Below are 25,195 nucleotides of genomic sequence, written 5' to 3' on the forward strand. Positions count from 1 at the left end.
AGGAGATGTTCTAGATGTTGACGCTCGCTCAGGTCTTGTCTGTCCTCGACCCCGGAGACTGGATGGTAGCGTTGGACTTGCAGGATGCTTACTTTCACATCCCTGTCCTGCCGGCTCACCAACGTTACCTACGGTTCACGGTAGGCCACAAGCACTTTCAGTTTACCGTGCTCCCCTTTGGCCTTACCAGTGCCCCTCGGGTGTTCACAAAGTCATGCCAGTGGTCACAGCTCATTTGCGCAGATCAGGGGTTCTAGTCTTACCCTATCTCGACGACTGGCTGTTGAAGGCGGGCTCACCCCAGACTGTCGTCTCCCATCTCCAGACTACGGCCGACCTCCTGCATTTGCTGGGATTCTCCATCAACGTGCTGAAGCCACACCTGAAACCCTCTCAAAAGCTCCTCTTCATCGGAGCGGTTCTGGACACAATGCAGTTTCGGGTCTGACCTCCCGAACAGTGAGTCTGGAATATTCGGGCTATGATTCCGATCTTTCAGCCTCTATTCCGGGTTTTGGTCAGGATCACCCTCAGGCTACTGGGCCTGATGGCCTTCTGCATCCTGCTGGTGGACCATGCCAGATGGCATATGCAGGCTCTGCAGTGGGACCTGAAGTTCAAGTGGGCCCAACATCAAGGGAATCTGTCCGATTGCGGCCGGATCTCGGAAGGCACTGCACATCAATTACAGTGGTGGCTTACGAACCAGGATTGGGTGGAAGGCAGATCCCTCTCCCAACCTCAACCAGAGTTCACAGTGGCGACCGATGCATCACTTCTGGGATGGGGCGGCCACATGGGGGAGGCGGAGATCGGAGGCCTCTGGTCTCCGACGGAGTCCAGGCTCCACATCAACCTTCAAGAGCTTCGGGCGATTAGTCTTGCACTCAATGCATTCCTTCGATCCTCTGATTAGACTGCCTTTTCGAGAGGATCTGCTGTCGCAGCAGCAAGGGACGGTCCTCCACCTGAACCTGTCCAGCCTCCACCTCCTTGTGTGGAGATTGAGCGGTGGCAGTTGACGTCGTTTGACCTGCCTCCTGAAGTCTGCGATGTTATCTTGGCAGCCAGGCGTCCCTCCACTAAGACGGTATACGCCTGCAGATGGAACACATTTGTGGCATGGTGCACAGCAAAGGCTGTGGATCCCCTTTCCGCCCCTCTTTCTGAGGTTCTCTTGTTCCTCTTTTCTTTGGTCCAACAGGGCTCTGCTCTTGGCACACTTAAGGGCTATCTCTCGGCCATTTCAGCCTTTCTTAGGCTTCCTGATTAGCCTTCTCATTCAAGTCCCCTGTTGTAATAGATTCCTTAAGGGCATTACTCATCTTTTTCCTCCTATTCCCTTCGTAATGCCTCAGTGGGACTTGAACTTGGTTCTTACCTACCTCATGTGCGCTCCCTTTGAGCCGCTACATAACTGTCCTCTCAGACTTCTCACTTTAAAAACTGCCTTTCTGGTGGCCATCACCTCTGCACGCAGGGTGAGTGAGCTACAAGCTCTTTCTTCCAAGCCTCCCTTTCTGGCTATCCATCCGGACAAGGTTGTCCTGAGAACTAGACCTTCCTTCCGTTCTTCCCAAGGGGGTTACTTCTTTCCACATTGGCCAAACCATCACTTTGCCCACCTTCTTTCCGCCTCCACACCGTTTAAAAGAGGAAGAGAAGCTCCACCATCTAGATCCTAAACGTGCGCTTTCCTTCTACTTGGATCGCACCAAACAATTCCGGGTGGATATGGGCGCTAGGAAAGGTCGGGCCGTACACAAATAAACCAACTCCAGGTGGGTCGTTCTGTGCATCAAAGTCTGCTATTCTTTGGCAAAGAAGGAGCCTCCAGTGGGACTGTGCGCCCATTCCATCAGGGCGACGGCAGCTGCTTTGGGACGGGGAGGTAACGGTTTTTCTGTAAGAAACATAGGTTAGACATAGATTCCTTCCCGTCCCATCCATCCTCCCCGTTCTGACTCTGACTTCCCGGGTTAAGGACATCCTTTCAGGGCCCTAGTTTTGTGCACCAGTGGTCAGTCTCTTGCTTGGCTCTGCGCTTCTGGCGTGGAAAGTTGTGTACAGAACTTACGTCTGCGCGAATGAGGGCGGCGTCTATGTAGCTACCGCGACATCATTCTGGCGACCACGACGCCGACGACTAACGCGGAGTCGACCAACGCCACCTTGCGACGCACAGGGGAACTGCTGACGAAAAACTTTCCGGATCCAGTCTGACGCCTGGGGGTAATTCTAAGGTAAGGAATCTATAACTAACCTATGTTTCATACAGATATATTGTTACCAAAGGTAAGTAACTTGTTCAACAAGTCCACTTGACATGCTCTCAGTAGGAAGACAATACATATCCTATATTACTTCCACTTTAAATTTAAATATGTGCTGTATAACAATCACTGCAAAAAACACCATGTATTGAAAACATTGGAAAAACACTTTGTTTTCTATTTTGGAAGTTAGGTAGCTGAATAAACACTGATAGGCACTGATTTCAACTGCTTTGAAAAACACTGAGAAAACACCACTGAAATCCACAAAAAATAAACATCAGAAACAGGGCAGCCTATGTATACCCAACATTGCGCATCTACAGACTCTGGCCCATGGGCTGGCTACAAATGAAGGCTGGCTCTTGGACCCCTGCCTGCCCACAGTTTAAATGAATTGCATATTTAGAGCACTGAATGAGGAACTACTTGCTTGAAAGCAGTCCTTGCTTAACTTGTTCCGGTGTTTGCTGTGGTGGGCATCAGCACTCCATTTTGGAGACCAGAGGCCATAATTTCAAATGTACATCGGGTGTTAGTGCCTACTTTTTGCGTCCTCAGGCCACTTTGGTATCACAGAACGGGCTGCAGATGCATACGTGCCCCCTTTAGGAATACTGATGATGCGGGTCAACATGTAGTGCCAGTGTAACCTCAAGGGCCATTACCACTTTTGCATGGTGGTGTTCACCTATGCAAATGAGAAAACACTTTGCCTCTGCTCTGTAAACTAGATGCAGGTACAGAGACTAAGAGGCTGTCGGGGGCATACAACTATGCATTCCAAAGAGGTGGTGCAGTCAGCGTGGCTGCCCCTTTGAAGGAAGCAAACAAGCTCATATGGACCCTACAGACAGCCCTCTGAAGGTGGGTGCAATCACTGACTCTACTCCACTACAGGCAGGGCCGAACTGGGAAACCAAAGCAGCTCTGGCAATTTTGTCGGACCGGCCCCCACCCCTGAATGAGGGGGGTGCAAGCGTGAAGCACTAATGCATAACAGAACCGGCCCCCAACACTGATGCTTTTGTTACTGGGGGCTGATAATACAGCATCTCTACAAAACCGGCCCCCAATAACACCAGCCCATACCTCTCCAAAACCGGCCCCCAATAACACCACCAGCCCACACCTCTCCAAAACCGACCCCCAATCACAACACCAGCCCACACCTCTCCAAAACCGGCCCCCAATCACAACACCAGCCCAAACCTCTCCAAAACCGACCCCCAATCACAACACCAGCCCACACCTCTCCAAAACCGGCCCCCAATCACAACACCAGCCCACACCTCTCCAAAACCGGCCCCCACCCTTCCAGCCTCCCGGGCCAATGCCTGATGCCCGCTCCGGCCAATCCGGCCCTGCCTAGAGGGCGATCGCTGCCCCCATTTTCGGTGCAGACTGGGTTGCCACCAACACTCTTATAGGCTTACTCGGCTTCAAAGGGCGGGTCTGCTCGTGTTTCACTAATGCGCTGCCCTAAGGGCAGGTGTAGGTTTGGCCTAGAGTCAGGGCAGCGTATTCATTGTGATAGGGTGCACTCGCCCAGTCTGTGCCCAGCCCACCTAAATTCAAATTCAAGGTATGTTGTAGCGCAGACCATGGTAATGCATCCTGTGAGATATCGACCCAAGACATGTTTTTGACCCAGAGCAGAAGAGAGCAGGGCAGAAAAGGGAGACACGGGGTCGCATTTATTTTTTGTGTTTTTTAGGCACGGAGATATTAGATGATTTTGCCCAGTATCACAGGACGTTGAGCTGACGCTGGGACTAGAACCTGTTTCCATGTTTCCAAAGTCGACTGCTCGGACGGTCTGACGGTAACACCATGAAGTGAGGTGCAGCCATAACGAGGCAACGCTGGTGTTTGACAGCGCCGGCGGCAGCAGGCTCCTATGAAAAGTGTAGGCTTTTGCACTTAACAAATTAAGCACTTGGCACAGTGTATTTTGAAGAGCGTCTCTGTCCTTTAATCACGCCGCAGTCATTCTAATCACGCCGCAGTCATTCTAATCACGCCGCAGTCAGTGCTGACTGACGTCAAAGCTTAGACGATGAGACATAACAAGAACTCCGCCGGCGGAGACGTCCCTGCAGCCGAAGGGATTTGCCGCAGACCAATCCTAAACTCGAAATGGAAATAAATAACATTTTCTGACACCACAAGGGAACTCTCCTTTTACCTTGCTTCGAATCTGTTTTTACTTAAAAACCTGCCCTTATAAACCCGACGCGTTCCGCAAACCACGACGAGGGCATTGGGTATTAAAAGCGTGGCTGCTGGGTGCACAGCGCCTACGGAGTCTGCTGAGGGCTTCGAGGGTACGGTGACGTAGATAAATCAGAAATTAAATCCGTGGGCGCGTGAAGGAGTCCGGGGGGACATGGACGGCGAAGGTTGCGGCTAACCTTTGAGCGGCTTGATGCGAGATTACTGCTCCCCGTTTCTTTAATTAAGAGCGGCGCATCACGGGACAATCCATTTTCTATTGCCTTTTGCAAACGTGTGTGAAATTGAAAAGTGCGTATTCCTCGCCTTTGGCGCCTGCGCCTCGCTATTAATACCCTTTCACGACTGAGTGGTGTTTGCTGCCAGCGCGGGTGTGACGGACTTCGCGCTGTTTGTTTCCAGTGCGCTGCACGCTGCCCTTCTAGCAGCGCCTGTTCCTCTGTCTTCAGAAGACACGAATATGACATTACAGCTGCAGTGCGGTAACCAGGAGCAAGCAAGGAAAATGGACCCTTTGACTGGTGTTTGAATAGTCCAATACAGTAATTATTTATTTATTTATTTGTATTTGAAAAGTTTTGTATAGCGCGAACATGGCCCAAAAGGGTTTCGGAACGCTTTACAGAAGAGTTGTCCAGGTACAGTGGGCATCTCCAAGTTCTGGGCCTAGGTAACACTGCACCCGCTGCTCCAATGGACGCTACACCCGTGGCGGTAGCACCATGCAAATAACAAGCACTTATGAGTTAAAGGCCTCCGAATGGGGAATATCCTTTTCCAAGGTGTTTATCATATTCATTTACAGCCTGCTCGAACTGGCTATTGCAACCAAAGTCTAGGGTGGTATTACCGGCCAGTAAAATTGGGCTTAGTGCTCCAAAACCTGGGGAAAACGGTTGTATGAACCCTGGGCTTGTGATCACACAGAGCGGCAACTTCCCGAGAAATGCTGCTCTGTCTGACTCGTAATGAGCCCTATAGCAGAAATGCAGTACCTTCTGCTGTACATGTCAAGGATGTTGCAAGTCACCAAGGAGTTCCTTAACCGTATAGAGAGCCGTGTCCACGGGCCGAGCTCCAGCGAGCCATGTTCACAGGCTGAGCTCCAGCAAGCCGTGTCCACAGGCCGAGCTCCAGCGAGCCGTGTCCACAGGCCAAGCTCCTGCTAGCAGTGTCCAGAGGCCAAGCTCCTGCTAGCAGTGTCCAGAGGCCAAGCTCCTGCTAGCAGTGTCCAGAGGCCAAGCTCCTGCTAGCAGTGTCCAGAGGCCAAGCTCCTGCTAGCAGTGTCCAGAGGCCAAGCTCCTGCTAGCAGTGTCCAGAGGCCAAGCTCCTGCTAGCAGTGTCCAGAGGCCAAGCTCCTGCTAGCAGTGTCCAGAGGCCGAGCTCCTGCGAGCAGTGTCCAGAGGCCGAGCTCCTGCGAGCAGTGTCCAGAGGCCGAGCTCCTGCGAGCAGTGTCCAGAGGCCGAGCTCCTGCGAGCCGTGTCCACAGGCCGAGCTCCAGCGAGCAGTGTCCAGAGGCCAAGCTCCTGCTAGCAGTGTCCAGAGGCCGAGCTCCTGCGAGCCGTGTCCACAGGCCGAGCTCCAGCAAGCCGTGTCCACAGGCCGAGCTCCAGCAAGCCGTGTCCACAGGCCGAGCTCCAGCGAGCCGTGTCCACAGGCCGAGCTCCAGCGAGCCGTGTCCACAGGCCAAGCTCCTGCTAGCAGTGTCCAGAGGCCAAGCTCCTGCTAGCAGTGTCCAGAGGCCAAGCTCCTGCTAGCAGTGTCCAGAGGCCAAGCTCCTGCTAGCAGTGTCCAGAGGCCGAGCTCCTGCGAGCCGTGTCCACAGGCCGAGCTCCTGCGAGCCGTGTCCACAGGCCGAGCTCCAGCGAGCCGTGTCCACAGGCCGAGCTCCAGCGAGCCGTGTCCACAGGCCGAGCTCCAGCGAGCCGTGTCCACAGGCCGAGCTCCAGCGAGCCGTGTCCACAGGCCGAGCTCCAGCGAGCCGTGTCCACAGGCCGAGCTCCTGCGAGCCGTGTCCACAGGCCGAGCTCCTGCGAGCCGTGTCCACAGGCCGAGCTCCTGCGAGCCGTGTCCAGAGGCCGAGCTCCTGCGAGAGCCGTGTCCAGAGGCCGAGCTCCTGCGAGAGCCGTGTCCAGAGGCCGAGCTCCTGCGAGAGCCGTATCCAGAGGCCGAGCTCCTGCGAGAGCCGTGTCCAGAGGCCGAGCTCCTGCGAGAGCCGTGTCCAGAGGCCGAGCTCCTGCGAGAGCCGTGTCCAGAGGCCGAGCTCCTGCGAGAGCCGTGTCCAGAGGCCGAGCTCCTGCGAGAGCCGTGTCCAGAGGCCGAGCTCCTGCGAGAGCCGTGTCCAGAGGCCGAGCTCCTGCGAGAGCCGTGTCAAGAGGCCGAGCTCCTGCGAGAGCCGTGTCCAGAGGCCGAGCTCCTGCGAGAGCCGTGTCCAGAGGCCGAGCTCCTGCGAGAGCCGTGTCCAGAGGCCGAGCTCCTGCGAGAGCCGTGTCCAGAGGCCGAGCTCCTGCGAGAGCCGTGTCCAGAGGCCGAGCTCCTGCGAGAGTCGTGTCCAGGGGCCGAGCTCCAGCAAGCCGTGTCCAGGGGCCGAGCTCCAGCGAGCCGTGTCCACGGGCCGAGCTCCAGAGAGCAGGGTGCACAGGGCGAGCTCCTTTAAAAGTGGTAGAACTCCTCAGTGACCTGCAAGATCCTTACCATGTATTGTATTGTAATTGAATTTATATAGCGCGTACTACCCCTGACGAGGAGTCAAAGTGCTTTTTCGGCGAGTAGCATGCTTCTCCGGAACCCATAGAGGATTAGTGGTGAATTATTATAGTGAAATATGACAGTAATTTCAGTGGTGGATATGTTAGTCAGTTATTTGGATTAAGAAGGTTAGTGGAGGGAAAAAGGTTTGCATTTATATAGCGCTTGCTACTAAATGGAAGCTATATTATCCCCTATAATAGACGGCTGCCTCAAACCCCTTTGCTGAAACCTCTAAACCCTTGTCCTCTTGCTTCTTACAAAAGAGTTAGGACTGTTACAGATAGTAGCATAAATGTAAAAACAAAGGCTCTAATATGTGCCACAAAATTTGATGCAAATAATATTTTAAACAGTTTAATTTGGCACTTTGAAAAGTTGCTGTGGTTTAAAATGTGTGGTAATGTGCGGATACATTCTGGCTGTCTTGTAATGAACTCTGGCAGTGCAGTAAAAATACATTCCACCATATATGTCACTTTACAACCTAACATCAGAGCATTTTGAGACCAACAGCTCAGAAGAAAGAGCAGAGCAGCTAGTTATTTATTTATTTTTATTTATTTACAGCTCCGAAGAAAGAGCAGAGCAGCTAGTTATCCTTTTCATTGGTTAAACATCTCGTTGTAGTCCTGTTCAGGGATTCCCCTTTCAGATTGTCTGCTGGTTGAGTAGCAGGCATTGTGATGTTTCGACTCATCTGTAGTAAGTTATTACAATAGAGTAGCTCACTTAATACAATTGACTAGCAATCCCACTGCTAGGCCGTAATAAGAAAACTAGAGACAGTCTTTTAAACTGGCAATACATATTTTGTATTCCTATGTAATATAATTGGCATTAAGTGTGATCATTAGTAGGGTCTGTGGGAGTTCAAGCCAAAGACCGCTGCGATGTATAGATAGGCTAGAGGCGATGAAGTCACTGTATCGTGTGGTTTCAAGCAAGGAGAGGGTGTGATCTCTGAATTGAGGCGTGGGCAATTTGCAGAAATACAGTAAAAGAGATTAATGGCGACGGGCATGCGGATTAGAGCAGGCTGTACTCGGAGGCATGCGGCATGCAGAGGATAGAAGTAAGGAGGGGTCACAAGGAAGAAGGAGGAGGGAGTAATTGAAAGTTTTAAGCTAAGGTCCAAATTTTAAAGAAGGTTTAGAATACAGAGGGAGGACTTTTTTGGATAGCAAGCAACCCGTGGATGGAAAACTGTCGAAAGAAACACACGACCCGAGTAATCCATGTATTATATTTGAATATCCTGCTTTTAATCCCGGATATGTTTTTACATGGAGCTTTAAGGCATGACTACAGACAGGGAAGTCTTCTTGCACTGAGTGTCAGGGGCCAGCCCATACCACACACCTGGTTGATTTCCTGCACATCAGGGGAGCTACCCTAGAGGGTGACAAGGTTCCATCATCCAAAGATGGCACAAGAGAAGCACTGGAGGACAGGCTTTCCCTCTCCTCGCTCATAAGGTGTCCTGCGGGCTCCTCCTTGTCCTTGTGATGCCAGAGAGGAGAGATGATGAGGGGGGCGGGTGTTGGAGGGGGCATCATCACAGGCCCAGTCTAACTTGCCCAGGCAGAGGGGATAAACTACCTGGCAGACACTGGGGAGCTATGGGGGCAGATGCACCTGCAAGGGACAGAGTATTCTCTCTCAAACAAGTACCCAAGTGCGAGTCGCAGGGGGACACAACATTTTAGCAATGCACATAATCCTTTTAGCTGAGCTTCTCTTACATTATCCACACCAGCTTTTTTATCAGACACATATTCAGCTTATTTCCTAGTTACAAGAAGGCAAGCAGGTAGGTTAGCCCTTAATAGCACATTGCAATATTTTCCCTAAAGTTTATTCAGTTGTATAAATAATGAATCACATTTTTCGTTTGCTTTATTGTGTTGATTTTTGAGACCTACTCGAGCGTTAGCAAACACTAGAGTCCCTTCCATGACTGGGATATATTTCAACTTGTTTTTGTCTAAGTTTCATATCGACATTCTTTTTAAATGAATGATGTCCTTTAACGTTTAGACAAATGAAAGGACATTTAGAAAAGTTTACAATATTAGGAAGCAGTCTTAGGACTGTCGAAAAGAGCAAAAAATAATTGCACAGTGGCCTGAACCCCACACCCTTTAAATGCCTTGAACCCTAGCATGTTATCCAAAACAATGACAATAAGCATGTTCTATACACAGGCATTCCTTACATTACAACATCCTTGATGGTTTATCTTGTTAGAAAGTATTAGGACTGTTCTGGACATATTCATCTCTTTGAGGAAACCTCTGATGCAATGATTCAGGTTGGTGGCAGGAAGGACCGGGAAAGAATAGGTCACTTTTTCTCTTCTCTGCCATCCTCCTTCCTGACCTGTGGGTTCACCCGCGGTACGCCTCCAAAATGGCTTCCTTGGCGGGAGATGCCTCCAGAGGCGACCATATTGTTATGTGTTTCTGCTCTGATGCCGAGTTTACTTCATACATCTGTAAATACGAGCTCCGCAGTCTAGCAAAAAAGTATTTTACTGTATCCGGCATCTCCAGGACTGAAAAAATTTGCCTAGATCTAGTTTCTTCCAGTGCTAAGGATTTGCTTGCATAAATACACAATTGTGCCTCCGCATCCCACCCCCTGCTCGAAAACTACAATCTCTGACATCACTAAGGTGCTCTTACCTTCCGAGTGTTGGAGGAGCTGCTCCAGTCTATCAGGGATGGCTGTCATTTGGTGTATTCGCCTGGCACTTGCAAGGGCTTTTTTGACACTCTGGGCCATATGATATTGTAGCCATCCTTTTCTGGGAGGTCAGACAGGTGCTGGGAGCAAGTGGCAAGGAAGGAAGCGGGAAGACTAAGGAGTAGGAGATGTTCTTTTTTTTCGGTGCTGTTCCTCTTTAATGAACTGATGGGTGAGGCCTGAAAGCAGCGGTCAGGGGGATGGACACTGGGACGTACATGGGACACTGGAGCGAGTTTGACATAGTACATGGTAGAGCCCACAAGACAGTGCTGTAGCTAAATGTAGCAAATTGGGTCTGCTTCAGGCCTAAGAGCTCTGAAGTTACTTGATCGGATATGTGTGCTTTTTTCTTGAAGTAGACACTTGCGTTCAAAGGTAAATTCTGCAAATTGTGGCTAGTGGGCTCAAAATAAATAGGGTCTCATAAGAGACGAAGGGTGCGTCCATAGGTGTGCGTGGTAGATGACTTTAATTTGGAACCAAGACAGGTTTTTTGGGAGGATTGTTAAGGAAGCAATGGTGCTGTGATTTATACGTCCCCATTTAATACGTCACATGGCCATCAGCAGCCATGTCTTACTATGATATGCAAAGTAGTAAGCTTTATGCTTTGGGTTGGATTTTTGTATTTTCCAAAGTTTTGTTTGGATTTCTAAAACTCTCTAGACCTCTGCTTGAAGTGGCTTAAAGCTGTAGAATCAATCAAAGAATTGAGCTTAGAGCGATTCGTACATCTTGTTTGGTGAATAGTAAGTTTGACAGACATGGGGTTGTCTGTTAGTTTTTACCTTTGCACTGTGTTTCTCAGAGTCCTAGGAGTCTCAAACCCAGGTTGGCCAACCCATTATAAGGTGATTCCTTTTTACTACCATGACCATGTAATGCGGAATAGGATAACTAATAAAAGGCCTCATACTAAACAAATAAATGTATGTTATAGGTGTTTTTTTGGGATTACACCATTCAGATCGAAAATGTGAACATGATGTGGGTTTTGAACCTGTGAAACGCTACTTTATTAAATACTGAAAAGTGATGTGGGGGGGGGTAAGGGTGGACAGACAATATGATGGTCTTTATTTTAATTCTCTCGCTGCCTTTTATGATTTTCATACTCATCTGTTCTTCTTTCCATCTATATATCTTGCATGACCGCTAACGTATTACCTTTGTTAACTTTATTTCTGCTGCTACTCCAGAGGGAACGCGGGCGAGGAAGAGGAAAAGAGGTCTGTCTGTCTCTGTGCTTTGCTAGTGCTCTTACCTGTAGCCTTGATGTTTTTCGGGCCTAAGCATTTGTCAGGTTGTCCATTGGAGTCAGTTTCACTGCCTGCTGCAGGAAGCTCTTTCAGTGTCCAGAATACAGGTTGCACTTGGTAATACAGAAGACCTGAAAGCCAAACACAAGAGCCTTGTTGGACATGGGCTGGACGTGGACTTATTTATAACGCTGGCATTTTGTCATCATCCTTAAATCACAGTGCTTATTGTTGAAAGGTTATTCTGGATTTAAAAAAAATATATTGGGCTTTTATTTAACTATTTTTTGTATTGCATGAAGATTTTTACTCCGACAGAAGCCCTTGCCTATAGAAGAAAACTCTCCTTGTCATACATATAATGGTACCTCTTCTGATAGTTGTAATAAAATCCAGTGTTCATGTGGCGCGAGTGAGAGTATATTTAAAGATTCAGCTGAATTTTTGTCATATAAAGTACTTTAGTAATTATCCAGATCATAGCCATTCCAAATTTTACCTCAGACCTAGGTGACCGGTTTACATTTTGAGGCATGCTATTAAAATAGTTGACTTTTCACCTGAATCTAACAACTACTCTAATAGTCGCCTGTGGGCCAACAGGGACCGTCCACAAAAACATCTCATCAAACCCAGATCATTTCTCTGAAATTGCAATACTTTTGAAGCAAGCACCCACCTTCCCAAAGACCTCAATTGTGAGTTGCTTTCAGCTTCCATTTTGAGTTGGAGACAAAAGAGACTAATTTTCATTCTCTCGTTTTTTTGTTTCCTTCTGTGGGGGCTGTAGTTCAAGCATGTTGAACCAAAGGTGTTTTTGGTCAGAAAGTTCTAACCTTGCCGACAGCCGACAGTGACCTTGTTTTGCTGGGAATAGATCACTTGACACTGTGATGGTATTTCCCAATTGCTAAGCTGATGTTGGGATCTGCGATACTGTAGGGATCTTGGGCCAGAGATATGACCGTTTTTAGTGGTCGCAAACGAAAAATCGTGCTGTTTGCTGCCGCTAAAAAGTGTTGTAGCATGTACAAACCCTATTTTGCGATTCAGTAACCTATTACAGAGTCGCAAATTAGGGTTTGCGAGTCACTATTAGGAAGGGGCCTGCCAAGGGCGTCCATTCCTAATAGCAATTCACAGGGGGATGTGCAATTGTTTTGCAACCGCAAATACACTCGCAAATACACTCGCAAAACAATCGCAGTTACCACCAATTTCCAATTGGTAGTAAGCCAGTCGCAAATTGTGTTTGGCAGCGAAAATATTTGTTCGAGGCATATGAGCTGCAGATTGTACACTTAGCATAGATCGCCATCTGGTGTTGGGCCCGGATGTTTGCAGTTTGTTTTTCTTCTTGGACAGTCTTTGGAAGTCACGAGTTTGGTGACTCCTCCTTCGGTCCGTACTGCGCATGGGCTTCGGCTCCATCCTCAGATTGTTTTTTTCCGCCATCGGGCTCGGATGTGATACTTCGTGCTCCGGCTTCGAACTTCTACGGTTCCAGCCTCGACGGAAAATCCTCGTTTCTTCGAGTTTCTTCATCATCATCTTCATCTCTCGAAGCGGCACTTTTCTCCATCCCGTACATCGGCACCGGCCTTCGGGCCCTCCTCGACTCCGGTCCCGGCCGATGGAAAGGACTCCGTTCAAGAAGTGCCCAAAATGTGGGTCTAAATTTCCCCACACCGACCTCCATCAGGTGTGTAATCTTTGCCTCTCTCCAGAACACGAGGCCAGAGACTGCCCCGCCTGTAAGTCTTTTCGATCGAAGAAAACCATCCGGGATCGAAAAGCTCGACGCACCATGGCGCACTCATCGTCTGCAGCTCCACCGGACATCTTCGGAGACGGCGCCGAAGCTTCGGGGCAAACACACACCGAGCAGGAAGAAGACGTCGTCAGCGCTTCCGAGGCCGACGACTCCGACGTGGAGGACATCACACCGGCGCAGCGGGCCGTGAGTACTGTGCCCCCTCCCACCCCCGCGCCCAAAACCAAAGAGACTCAGGTTACTCCCTCGCCTGCCGGCCTGGGCAAAACCAAGACCAAAGCTTCGATCACCCCACCTTCGGGCCCGGTGTCGAAGCCTCCAAAGTCTCACGGCAGCTCGGGATCGAGCCAGCCGACGCCCGGTGCCGAAAAACAGCATCCGGCACCGAAGAAAGCAATATCCAGCTCGACTCCGAAGCCACCGGTGCCGAAGCCTGGACTCTCGGTGCCGACCAAACACAAACACAAATCTGTCGGCACCGACGCTCCGGCGCCGAAAACTCCTTCGACGCCGAAAAAACCGGAGGCCCCAAAAAAGCATGGCGCACACAAACCATCGAAGTCCTCGGTTCCGAAATCACCGGTGCCGACGGACGATTCGACGCCATTGGCTCTGTTTACACCAGACCCTTTACAAAAGACTCTGTCCAAAGATCCAAAGACTGGACTATTGACTTTAATTATCAAGAAAAGATGCCTTGATACTCCGGCTCCTCCTCCACCACCCAAACGGAAGGACTCTGCTACTTCTCCCCTCAGAGTGCCCTCCCCACTACCACCTCCCCTACCTCCTCCACCTCCTCCACCCCCTCCCCCTCCCAGGTCTCCGCCACCTTTACCTCACTACTCTCCGGCCCCGTCCCCAGATCCGGACGACGGGGACCCGGACAATTATCCGGCGGACGCCCCAATGGATCCCACTCCACCAGGGACCCCAGACCCGTGGGAGGATTACAATAACCCTGATGTACCCGATATTCCTCAGGACGACCTATACCCATCCAGGCCGTCTCCTCCAGAGGACTCCTTAGGGTTCCATCATTTAGTGCAGAGAGCAGCACACTACCATGGGGTGGACATGCACACTGAACCAGTGGAAGACGACTTCTTACTGGATACATTCGACATACAGGACAAATCCACCTCTATCTTACCCATGCTTAAGGGTGTCACCAAGCATGCCGCAGAGGTGTTCAAAGACCCTGTCAGGGCCAGGGTACTAAACCCTAGAATAGAGAAAAAGTATAAGGCGGCACCCACAGACCCTGCATACATTAAGGGCCCTGCTCCCTTAGATTCCCTAGTTGTCTCTACAGCTAGAAAGCGGGCTAACTCCCAGTCCTCAGGAGAAGCCCCACCGCCAGACAAGGAATCCAAACTCCTAGACGCGTCTGGCAAGCGCACCGCCTCTCAAGCTGCAAACATGTGGCGCATTGCAAACACACAAGCGCTACTTGCGCGCTATGACAGAGCACACTACGACGAACTTGAGGCTCTTATGCAGCACCTCCCCGAGAAACACAAGCGTAGGGCTCATGAGCTAATACAGGAGGGTAAACTCATTACAAACACCTCCATTAAGTGTGCCCTCGATGCAGCCGACACTGCTTCTAGAGCCATAAATACCAGTGTCCTGCTTCGTCGCCATGCCTGGCTCAGGATCTCAGGGTTTAAGCCTGAAGTCCAGGCGTCCATACTCAATCACCCCTTTGACCAACAAACTCTCTTTGGGCCCAAGGTAGACGAAGCGTTGGAAAAGATGAAAAAGGACACAGACACAGCAAAGTCTATGGGGGCACTCCAAACACAAGCGTCTAAACGTTCCTTTCGACGCTCCTCCTTTCGTGGCACAGGCAGAGGCTTCTCCACCGATAGCACCTCTACCTCCTACAAATCCCCTCCTCAAAATACCTTTTCAAAGGGCAACCAAAGGGGTGGTTACAGAGGCAACAACAATAAGGGCAGGGGCAAAACTAACAACACCCGTTCTGCCACCCCGCCCACACAATGACTTCCCTCCGCGCCCCCCAGACCATTCCACTCCGGTCGGGGGCAGACTACAAAACTTTATCCACGCATGGGAGTCCATAACATCGGACAAATGGGTGACCCAAATCATTCGGTCAGGGTACTGTCTCGAGCTAACATCTACCCCACCCAATATCCCACCAAGGCACCGCCCAATGTCTCAAGAACATTCCACACTGCTCAAACAGGAGGTACTCTCCCTCCTCCAAAAACACGCTATAGAGCAGGTCCCCATCAATCAGCAAAATCTAGGGGTTTACTCCCTATATTTCCTAATACCAAAGAAAGACGGGACCCTCAGGCCCATTCTGGACCTCCGGCCTCTAAATGCCTACATACATTCAGACCATTTCCATATGGTCACCCTACAACAAGTCCTCCCGCTCCTCTGTCAGGGAGATTTTCTCACAACCTTGGATCTGAAAGACGCATACTTTCACATTCCAATACACCCCTCTCACAGGAAATACCTCAGGTTCGTGGTGGACGGGCAACATTACCAATTCACGGTTCTCCCCTTCGGGGTCACCACCGCACCACGGGTGTTTACCAAATGCCTAGCGGTAGTAGCAGCACACCTCAGACGTCAACACATTCACGTCTTCCCTTACTTAGACGACTGGCTGATAAAAGCCGCGTCTTACCACCAATGCGTGCAGCATACAAACAGCACCATCCAAATGCTCCACCAGCTAGGCTTCACGGTGAACTACCAAAAGTCCCACCTCATACCATCTCACACAAAGCAATATCTCGGGGCCACTATAGACACCTCCAAAGGTATTGCCTATCCAAACACAGCCAGAATCACAAGCATTCAAGCCTTACGCAAAACATTCCTTCCCCAACACTCTCTTCCAGCAAGAGTGTTCATGAAGCTCATAGGAATGATGGCGTCTTGCATCTTTATAGTGCCCCATGCAAGACTACACATGCGTCCACTTCAAGAGTGCCTAGCACAACAGTGGAACCAGGCCCAGGGTCAGCTGACGGATCTGGTGTTGGTGGACGGCCGCACACATCACTCTCTGCAGTGGTGGAACACCACAAACCTTTCCAAAGGGCGGCCGTTCCTGGACCCGGTTCCTCAGGTGATTCTAACAGCGGACGCATCGCTCTCCGGCTGGGGAGCGCACCTCCTACACCTCACAATGCAAGGTCTATGGACGCCACAGCAAAAATTGCTCCACATCAACCATCTGGAGCTCTTGGCGATCTTTCTAGCCCTAAAATCTTTCCAAAAACAGATTTCGGGCAAAGCAGTCCTCATTCGCACAGACAACATGACTGCAATGTATTATATCCAAAAACAGGGGGGGACACACTCTCCCCAGCTCTCCCGCTTAGCCCAGAGCATATGGACATGGGCAATTCCCCAAAACATCTTTCTCCTGGCACAACACGTTCCAGGCGTACAAAACACCATGGCAGATCTGCTCAGCAGACAAACGCAACAACTACACGAATGGGAACTGCATCCGCAAGTTCTTCAGCCATTCTTCCAACAGTGGGGGCATCCTCAGATAGACCTCTTCGCCACCCACGAAAACAAAAAAAGGCCAAGCTTCGCCGCCAGATACCCACACCCATTGTCCAAGGGCAATGCGATATGGATGAACTGGTCAGGCAGATTTGCATACGCCTTTCCACCTCTCCCACTAATTCCATTAGTGGTCAGGAAGCTACAACAGCACTCCCTCACACTCATTCTGGTAGCTCCGACGTGGGCCAGGCAGCCGTGGTACACCACGCTACTACAACTATCAGTGGTACCACATCAAAAACTGCACCTATCCCCATGCCTCCTAACCCAGAACCATGGAGAAATCAGGCACCCGGACCCAGCTCAGCTCAACCTGGCGATCTGGCTCCTGAAATCCTAGAATTCGGATACCTTAACCTTCCCCCTGATTGCATGAACATCATCATGGAAGCCAGACGTCCAACCACTAGAGCATGTTATGCCGCAAAGTGGAAAAGATTTGTTATTTACTGCCGTAACAATACAATCAACCCTTTAGATGCATCCATACAGCACATCATATGCTATCTGCTCCATCTTCACAGGTGTAACCTGGCATATTCATCCATACGCCTACACCTAGCAGCGATTGCTGCTTATCTACAAAACAGACAGCATTTATCTCTCTTCAGAGTGCCCGCTATTAAAGCCTTCATGGAAGGCCTTAAACGAGTAATTCCTCCCAGGGCACCACCTTCCCCTGTATGGAATCTAAATTTAGTTCTTACACGACTAATGGGTCCGCCCTTCGAACCAATGCATAAATGCGAGCTACAGTTTCTCACCTGGAAAACAGCTTTTCTCGTAGCTATCACTTCCCTTAGAAGGGTTGGTGAAATACAAGCGTTCACTATACAGGAACCCTTCATACAAATACATCACAGCAAGGTCATACTTCGCACAAATCCGAAGTTCCTGCCCAAGGTCATTTCCCCCTTCCATCTCAATCAATCGGTGGAATTACCTGTCTTCTTCTCGCAACCTCAATCTGTTGCAGAAAGAGCCTTACACACACTCGATGTAAAAAGGGCCTTGCTATACTACATACAAAGAACGCAACCCTTCAGGAAGACTAAACAATTGTTCGTCTCCTTCTCTCCACCACATAAAGGCAACCCCATTTCTAAATCAGGGATAGCTATGTGGATTGTAAAATGCATACAGATTTGCTACCAAAAGGCTAAAAGAACATTATCTGTTCCGCCTAAAGCCCATTCTACAAGAAAGTTAGGGGCTTCTATGGCCTTTCTAGGGAATATACCCTTAGATGACATCTGCAAAGCAGCCACATGGTCTACACCGCACACCTTCACAAAACATTACTGTGTAGATGTGCATTCCAAGCAGCAAGCTAGAGTGGGCCAGGCTGTACTAAAGACACTATTTCAAACCACTGCAACGGATACCGGTGGTCGCCGCTAGGGTTGGGTACTGCTATATAATCTATGCTAAGTGTACAATCTGCAGCTCATATGCCTCGAACGGAATATGCTACTTACCAGTATGCATCTGTTCTTGGCATGTAGAGCTGCAGAGTTGTACACGCCCACCCGCCTCCCCGGCTACCTGTATCCGTTCCAGTACATCTTATTTAGATACTACACACATGGGTTTCTCACTGTGATTACCAAGCTCCATCATTTCCCTGTTGGCGAAAAACAATCTGAGGATGGAGCCGAAGCCCATGCGCAGTACGGACCGAAGGAGGAGTCACCAAACTCGTGACTTCCAAAGACTGTCCAAGAAGAAAAACAAACTGCAAACATCCGGGCCCAACACCAGATGGCGATCTATGCTAAGTGTACAACTCTGCAGCTCTACATGCCAAGAACAGATGCATACTGGTAAGTAGCATATTCCTTTTAAGAGAAGGCAGTGGTCCCACTGGCCACTGCCTGTTCTTAAAAAAATTAAATGAAAACCTTTCATTTTTTTCTTTTAAACACTCCCTATTCTCCTTTAAGGAAAACAGGCTGCATTTGGAAAAAAAACTGTTGCTTTATTTAGAAAGCAAATATAGACGTAGACATTGTGGTCTGCTGTCCCCAGCAGGCCACCATCCCTTTGATTGTAGCCCATTACCAACGGGTCGCAAATTGCATCCAGCCTCATGAATATTGATGAGGCAGACCATTTGTGACCCCATTGGGAATCGCTTAATGTGTCTGAGACACATTAGTACATTCAGTTTTGCGAGTACCAAATTGCGAGTCGCAAAACCAAATGATCGTACATTTGGCCCCTTGTTTTTCTGAAAGGTCAATAGAAAGCATTGCATCTTATCTGCATGGTCTCAGTGGTTTCATTTACATGTGATGAAGAGTGATTAATCAAAGACAGCAGGTCCTGTTGTCAGGTAGTGGCATGGTGCTAAAATTTCCAGTGACTAGACATTCAAGTCACTTTATTGATAACTTTGAATGAGATAATGGGGTTCGTATCTAAAGCCACGAACCTCTAGGAATCTCAAAAGAGAGGATCATTCAAGTATAGTAAAGGAGATGGTCAGTCTAGCCCAAAAGTAATGCTTTCCTTAATCTTTAACTTTCTGTCGATTTTCTCCATCAACATTTCTCAAGGTAAAATCTTTAATTTAATTTTACTTTCCACTGACAAATTTACTTACCTGGTACTCACAACCGCCTCCAGCCTCCGAATGATAATTTAGTTATTCAAGCAGAAGGCCATTGACAGAGTATAAATATAAAACTTACAGATTTTTCCTTTAATGTAAAATTTGGCACAACTTTACACAGTAAGAGTAAAGGAAACATTGTTTTAAAATATGTATGTTACATTTGACTGCCATAATAGTTCATTGCCCTAAATTCCAAATCCTGGCGGTTTCTTTTATGAAAATGAGAAGAACTGTATAAAAAATTTACAAAAGTCCCAAGATGTTGACAACAATTTGGCATGATACTCTTTTTCATTTTTTTATTTCTTATTCAATGCAGTCTTTCTATGAGTATTAGTGAAAATGTGTTTTCTAATTGGAAACTTGGAAGGCTTAAACTGGAGGATATGCATTGCTGTAGGATAACCGCCCCAATGGTTAGTTCTTTAAACCAAGAAATCCATACATTAATACTTAAAAGGGAAACATACACAGCACAAGATCTTAATGTCTTTTTCTAGTTTTCCTTGCATTGCCTTAAAATGGCAATGAGACAGTTGGAATTGTAGATTTGCTGACCTTTCCTTTGCTACCAGTGGTTAGTATTTTCTCCTTTTTTTCGCTTGGTAGTTGTATGTGATTAACCATTTGTCTGCCTTTACTCCGAGACGATTCTCCTCTCCCTCTGTAACTCACCTGTCCCTTTCACCTTCTCCTTACATGCTAAGCTTGGCTGTACTTCAGAACTTTCCATTGTTTTGAGGCTGGTCAGACCATCTTGGTATAATAAGATCCACTTCAGAACTGAGCGTGAAGCCGAATAAAGGGGGTGGCTGTGCTGAGGATAAACCGTGATTCATTGTCTTGTTCATATGTTTGCAGGGAGAAGTGGTGTCACATGACTCAGGAGGAGCGAGACGACAGCCTGCGATTTAATGAGAACATCACATTCGGCCAGCTCGGGTAAGTTAAATGTGTAGATCTAGGCTTATTGACCGCAGATCTTTTGAGGGGCCGGTAGGTAGGCAATAGCGCTGAAGGCTTCCTTCAAGAAGACCAACATTTTTTATTTTTACATCACCCACTTGAGTCCTCTACAAGTGAAAGTCTGATCGACACTTCAAGCTTTACTGACACAGTGGCTTTCACTTAGAGGACAAATTTTCACCATTTACTTATCAGTTGTAAAAGGTTAACTTCAAACGCATGTGTCTTGCGCACAGGGTCCTATCAGTGGCTGCCCAGAATGCACACCCATTAAACTGCTCCTTGTTGAAGCCACTTGTCCATTCAGATCTTAAGGCACATGTTTCTTGCAGCCCTCCTATGTCAAAAGAATCATGGTGGGAGGAAGGAGCTTCTCTGACTTGACCCCTCAACTATGGAACAATCTTTCCAAATCGCCAATAATGGAACGCTCAGATAAGATGTGTCCTGGCTTGTACAAGACTCCCTTTTCCTCATGATGGCCCCAGGGCAGAAGGCAGCCCACTGCCCAGAAGATGCCTTGACTTAGAGGGTGCCACATGGATGTACGACGTACTCCTTATTTAATACCACATTGATAATATTAATTAGTGAAGAGGCACTCATATGTACCACATATTTGCTCACGGTCATTTAATTGCAAGTAATGGCATTGTCGCGCTGGTGGTTTATCAAGCGATCAAACGAATTTCTCCAGTATGCGTGTGTAAGAGAAATGGTGATGTCGCATAACCTTTTGCCCAGTTTTGTAAAAAAAACAAAAACAGGGCGGCAGATCCAGTTTCGATAAATGTTGACACAATCTGCCCATAGATGTGGCCATTCTTCATCGCACACACGTGAGCCTGCAATGGTAGCTATCAACAAATTGGAGAGGTACACTATTAAGATCTGGGTCAAGGAGCTGGGTCAATTTAGATCTGTTTTTTTATTAGATACCAACAGAAGGTAATAAACGAGGAACACAATGGAAACCTCATTTGGGATTGAAGACACAGAAACCATATAGCACGGCTGCTGCACATGGAACCTAAGGGAAAGAAATGAAAAGCAGAGTGACCAATAGGAAGACTGGAACTAAACAATGCATCTGAAGGACCCGCGCCACCAGCTTTCCATTTTGACCTTCCACTGGCTCAAAGCCTGCTGCCCCATCACTATTACCACTTGACCAGGGGGCTTGTGCGACTGCTTATGCCACAGTGGCATGTTTTGTGTAGAAGTCACCCTTCATCTTCTTGCTTGCAGACATAGCATAAGAAGGTTTGTGCCCGGCCACATGTATCAGGTGCTTAGGCAAGGTGTCGTAAGCGTATACAGCCTTCATATACCTAGGCGAAAAATACTATGGATAGCCAGATACAAAATTACATGCCCCGGCACAGCCATTATATTCTAAGTGCTGCATCATTCGACCAGGCTGATAGGCTAAGGCACAGCCATGTGATACCAGGTGCCACCCCTGTCTGCTTAACTTAAGTTGTCACATGCTTTGGTAAAACTAATTTGACCAAGTGCTGCCACATGTGCCCCGATAGGTCATCCCATGCACATCTGCAGCGAACACGCGCTAGTTGCTGCCTTCAAAGGCCTGGAACAGTTTCCAAGGGTCGTTCTACCTACGTCAGTGCTTGGTTCCAGGGGCTTCTGGCTATGGCTAGAGCCAACCACTCCAGCACCTAATGTCTTGCTAAGTTGGGGGAGCAAAAATCCAGCTGGTGCACTCTAGGGCTGCAGGCTTAAAGCTACTTTTACCTAAAGGCTCATGGACAATGCAAGATCCCCTTCCCACCAGCCTCTTCAGGGCTGACAATCATATCCAGAGACCCTTTGCTTCCACCCCTCAACCAATGTAGAATTTCAATAACTTTAAAGGTAGACAGGACTGGAAAGAAACCAGTCGCACTAGGTACTGAAGTAAACAATCATTGTTGGCTTTCCTGGGCTTGGCTTCAGTCTCGGTGGGATGGCAGGCGCTCTTGTGGGATGGCAGGCGCTCTTGTGGGACAGCTTGCCCAGCAACAGGCCTCGAAGAGCTGCAGGAGGTGCCACGTCAACAGAGCTGCACGTGGAGGGCAGTGGACAAAAAAGCCTGGTTCAATCTGTGTGGATTGGATGTTTGGACGGTGTAAGAGCGCGGTTACAGTCCTGGTATAGTGTGCAGTGTTGTGAATGAATAGAGATTATGTGCAGTGTCTTCAGTGTATAGTCGAGCTGTGCTATGAATGGAGATGCTGTGCAGTGGCGTGAGTAAATGGAGAATCGGTGCAGTGGCATGAGCGAACAGAAACGTGCTGTGGTGTAAGTGAATAAAACATCTGTGCAGCAGTGCATTGGCATGAGTGAATCGAGTATCTGTGCAGCTGCATGAGTGAAAAGAGATGTGCTGTGAGTGAATAAAGAATCTGTGCAGTAGTGCGGCGGCCTGAGTGAATCGAGTATCTCTGCAGTGACATGAGTGAAAAGAGAATTGTGCAGTGGCATGAGTGAATAGAAGATCTGCAGTAGCGCAGTGTCATGAGTGTAGAGAGAATCTGTTCAGTAGTGCAGTGGCATCAGTGCAGACATAATCTGTGCAGTAGTGCAGTGGCATGAGTGTAGACAGAATCTGTGCAGTAGTGCAGTGGCATGAGTGTAGACAGAATCTGTGCAGTAGTGCAGTGGCATGAGTAACTAGAGATTCTTTGAAGTAGTGCAGTGGCACAAGCAAAGAGAGAATGTAGTAGTGCAGTGGCATGAGTAAATAGAGAATCTGCAGTAGTGCAGTGGCATGAGTAAATGGTGAATCTGCAGTAGTGTAGTGGCATGAGTAAATAGTGAATCTGCAGTAGTGTAGTGGCATGAGTAAATAGAGAATCTGCAGTAGTGTAGTGGCATGAGTAAATAGAGAATCTGCAGTAGTGCAGTGGCATGAGTAAATAGTGAATCTGCAGTAGTGCAGTGGCATGAGTAAATAGAGAATTTTTGCAGTAGTGCAGTGGCATAAATGAAGAGAGAATCTTTGCAGTAGTGCAGTGGCATGAGTGAATAGATAATCTGTGCACTAGTGCAGTGACATGAGTGACTAGAGATTCTTTGAAATAGTGCAGTGGCATGAGTGAAGAGAGACTCTGCAGTAGTGCAGTGGCACTTTGCCTTGCGTATAAGGCCTTACACAACTCAGGACCCGCCTACCTTAGACACTCTTTCTCCTGGTACATTCCTAATTAAGATCTACGATCAAAAAATACGTTGATAATCGCTCACCCCAAATTCAAGAGAGTTAAATGGGGGAGGGGCAGCTGTTTCTCCTCTGAACCCCGGCACTTTGGAACACTCTACCTGTACATATCAAAGCGGCATCCACTCTTCGGACTTTTAGGAAACTGTTAAAAGCCTGGCTTTTTAATGTCTAGCCGCCCTGTTTTTTTTTTCCTGACGACTGCCCTACTGCAATACCCTATATAGCGCCAAGGCACCCACGGGTATTCGTGCGCTCTACAAGTTTATTAACATTAACAATAGAGAATATTTGCAGTAGTGCAGTGGCATAAGTGAGGAGAGAATCTGTGCCGTAGTGCAGTGGCATGAGTGAATAGAGATTCTGTACAGTGGCATGTGTGAAGAGAGAATGTGTCCAATGGCATTGGTCAATAGAGAAGCTAACGTAGATGCTGTGATTAGTGCTGGCCATTCCGCATCCTCAGGGGAGCCCTCGTCTTTCTGTATGAAACTGATGAAGGGAAGAGCCCAAATATTGATGAGTTTATTTGTAATACTTTTCTGCTGTAGAAGGTATCGCAGGGTTTTCTTTAAATGGGCAATGATACCTTTTGACAGCTGTAAGGAGATGTGCAGTGATTAATAAATCTTGGGGAACCGGTAAGGATTGAATGGAGACATTAATCTATTTTGACTAATCGCGCAGAATCTTTTTTCTGCAATATTTGTCATTTCTTTCATGGCCACCAAATATGGAGCATTGCGCCGCATGTACAAAGGGTTTTATCATTTGTAAACCCTCTGAATTGGGAACCAAAATCCAGTCTTTCCAATTTTTCCAAAATGAGATTTGAACAGAAACCTAAGCACTTTTTGATGTTGGCATGTTTTCATTTAGTTATTTGTTTTGTAAGAGATGTTCACTTGCAGTTTCTTCTCAATTAAGTCTCATAAGTAGGTAGATACACACCTCAGTTTTTTATGTCATATTTCAGGGACATCCTGTGATAGAAATTAGGTACTTTATCATGTTACCATTTAACTACATTTCATCTACTGATTTGTGTAGATTACAACGCAGCAAAATGTTTACTTTAGAAACGTTCTGATTCGTTTAACGTTTAGTTTACTTCCTTATATAAACCAGATTACCATACATTTACATGGGGAAAGCCAAACATTGAGCTCTACTCTCTTTAGTCTGACTGCAACTTAATTATGGAAAACTCAATGCACTTTTTTTTGTACTTTTGCAAAATGATAAATATCTTGCAATAAGCTACTTTTTAAAATGTTCAATTTAAAATGTGAATGGATCTTTTGCTCTTGTAAATATTCAGCTTCTTGCAGTTTGTTTGATTTGAAATGGAAGGCTCGTTAGGGACGACTCACAGAGAGGAGTCAGGGTTGAGACATTACCAACTAGGGCAGCTCTGGAGACCATCTAGTGCCTCTACCTGATGTCAAAGGGGAGGGAACATGTCGACAGAGGCTGATGTTGAATATTAAATGGCTATCGTTTTCAATTTTGGTGTGCATTTGACTAATGCATGTGCTCTACACATACTCATTCATCCACTGTGCTCGCTCTCTTTGCTCCGACGTGCTTTTTACCATATCCAGTTTTTAGGTCGAGCTCGATCGGCCTGTTATATCTATTCTGTGGGGTATGGAACATCCACCAGTTGCCATTGGCTGTTATCCGGGTCATTTACAAATGCTTACTTGTTATTGGTGCATTTGCTTAAATATCCCTCCTTTGAGGGTTTAGCTCCCTCGCTGGCGATTTCACTAAGAGATC

At 48.0% G+C, this 25,195-nt stretch overlaps 1 protein-coding gene across 4 annotated transcripts in view; it reads left to right on the top strand.

Moving 5' to 3' along the window:
* Nucleotides 1-25,195, top strand: part of KIAA0513 (KIAA0513 ortholog) — a 486,466-nt gene that overhangs the window by 442,070 nt on the left and 19,201 nt on the right. For 2 of the 4 annotated variants that reach the window (XM_085639334.1, XM_085639335.1), the window contains exons 11-12: nucleotides 11,207-11,236; nucleotides 20,089-20,169. In XM_085639334.1, the coding sequence (XP_085495460.1) occupies nucleotides 11,207-11,236; nucleotides 20,089-20,169 (111 nt within the window). The remainder of the gene's footprint in view (nucleotides 1-11,206; nucleotides 11,237-20,088; nucleotides 20,170-25,195) is intronic. The other 2 variants (XM_085639337.1, XM_085639336.1) reach the window with 1 other exon arrangement.

Source organism: Triturus cristatus, chromosome 12, assembly GCF_964204655.1.
Source record: "Triturus cristatus chromosome 12, aTriCri1.1, whole genome shotgun sequence".
NCBI lineage: Eukaryota > Metazoa > Chordata > Amphibia > Caudata > Salamandridae > Triturus > Triturus cristatus.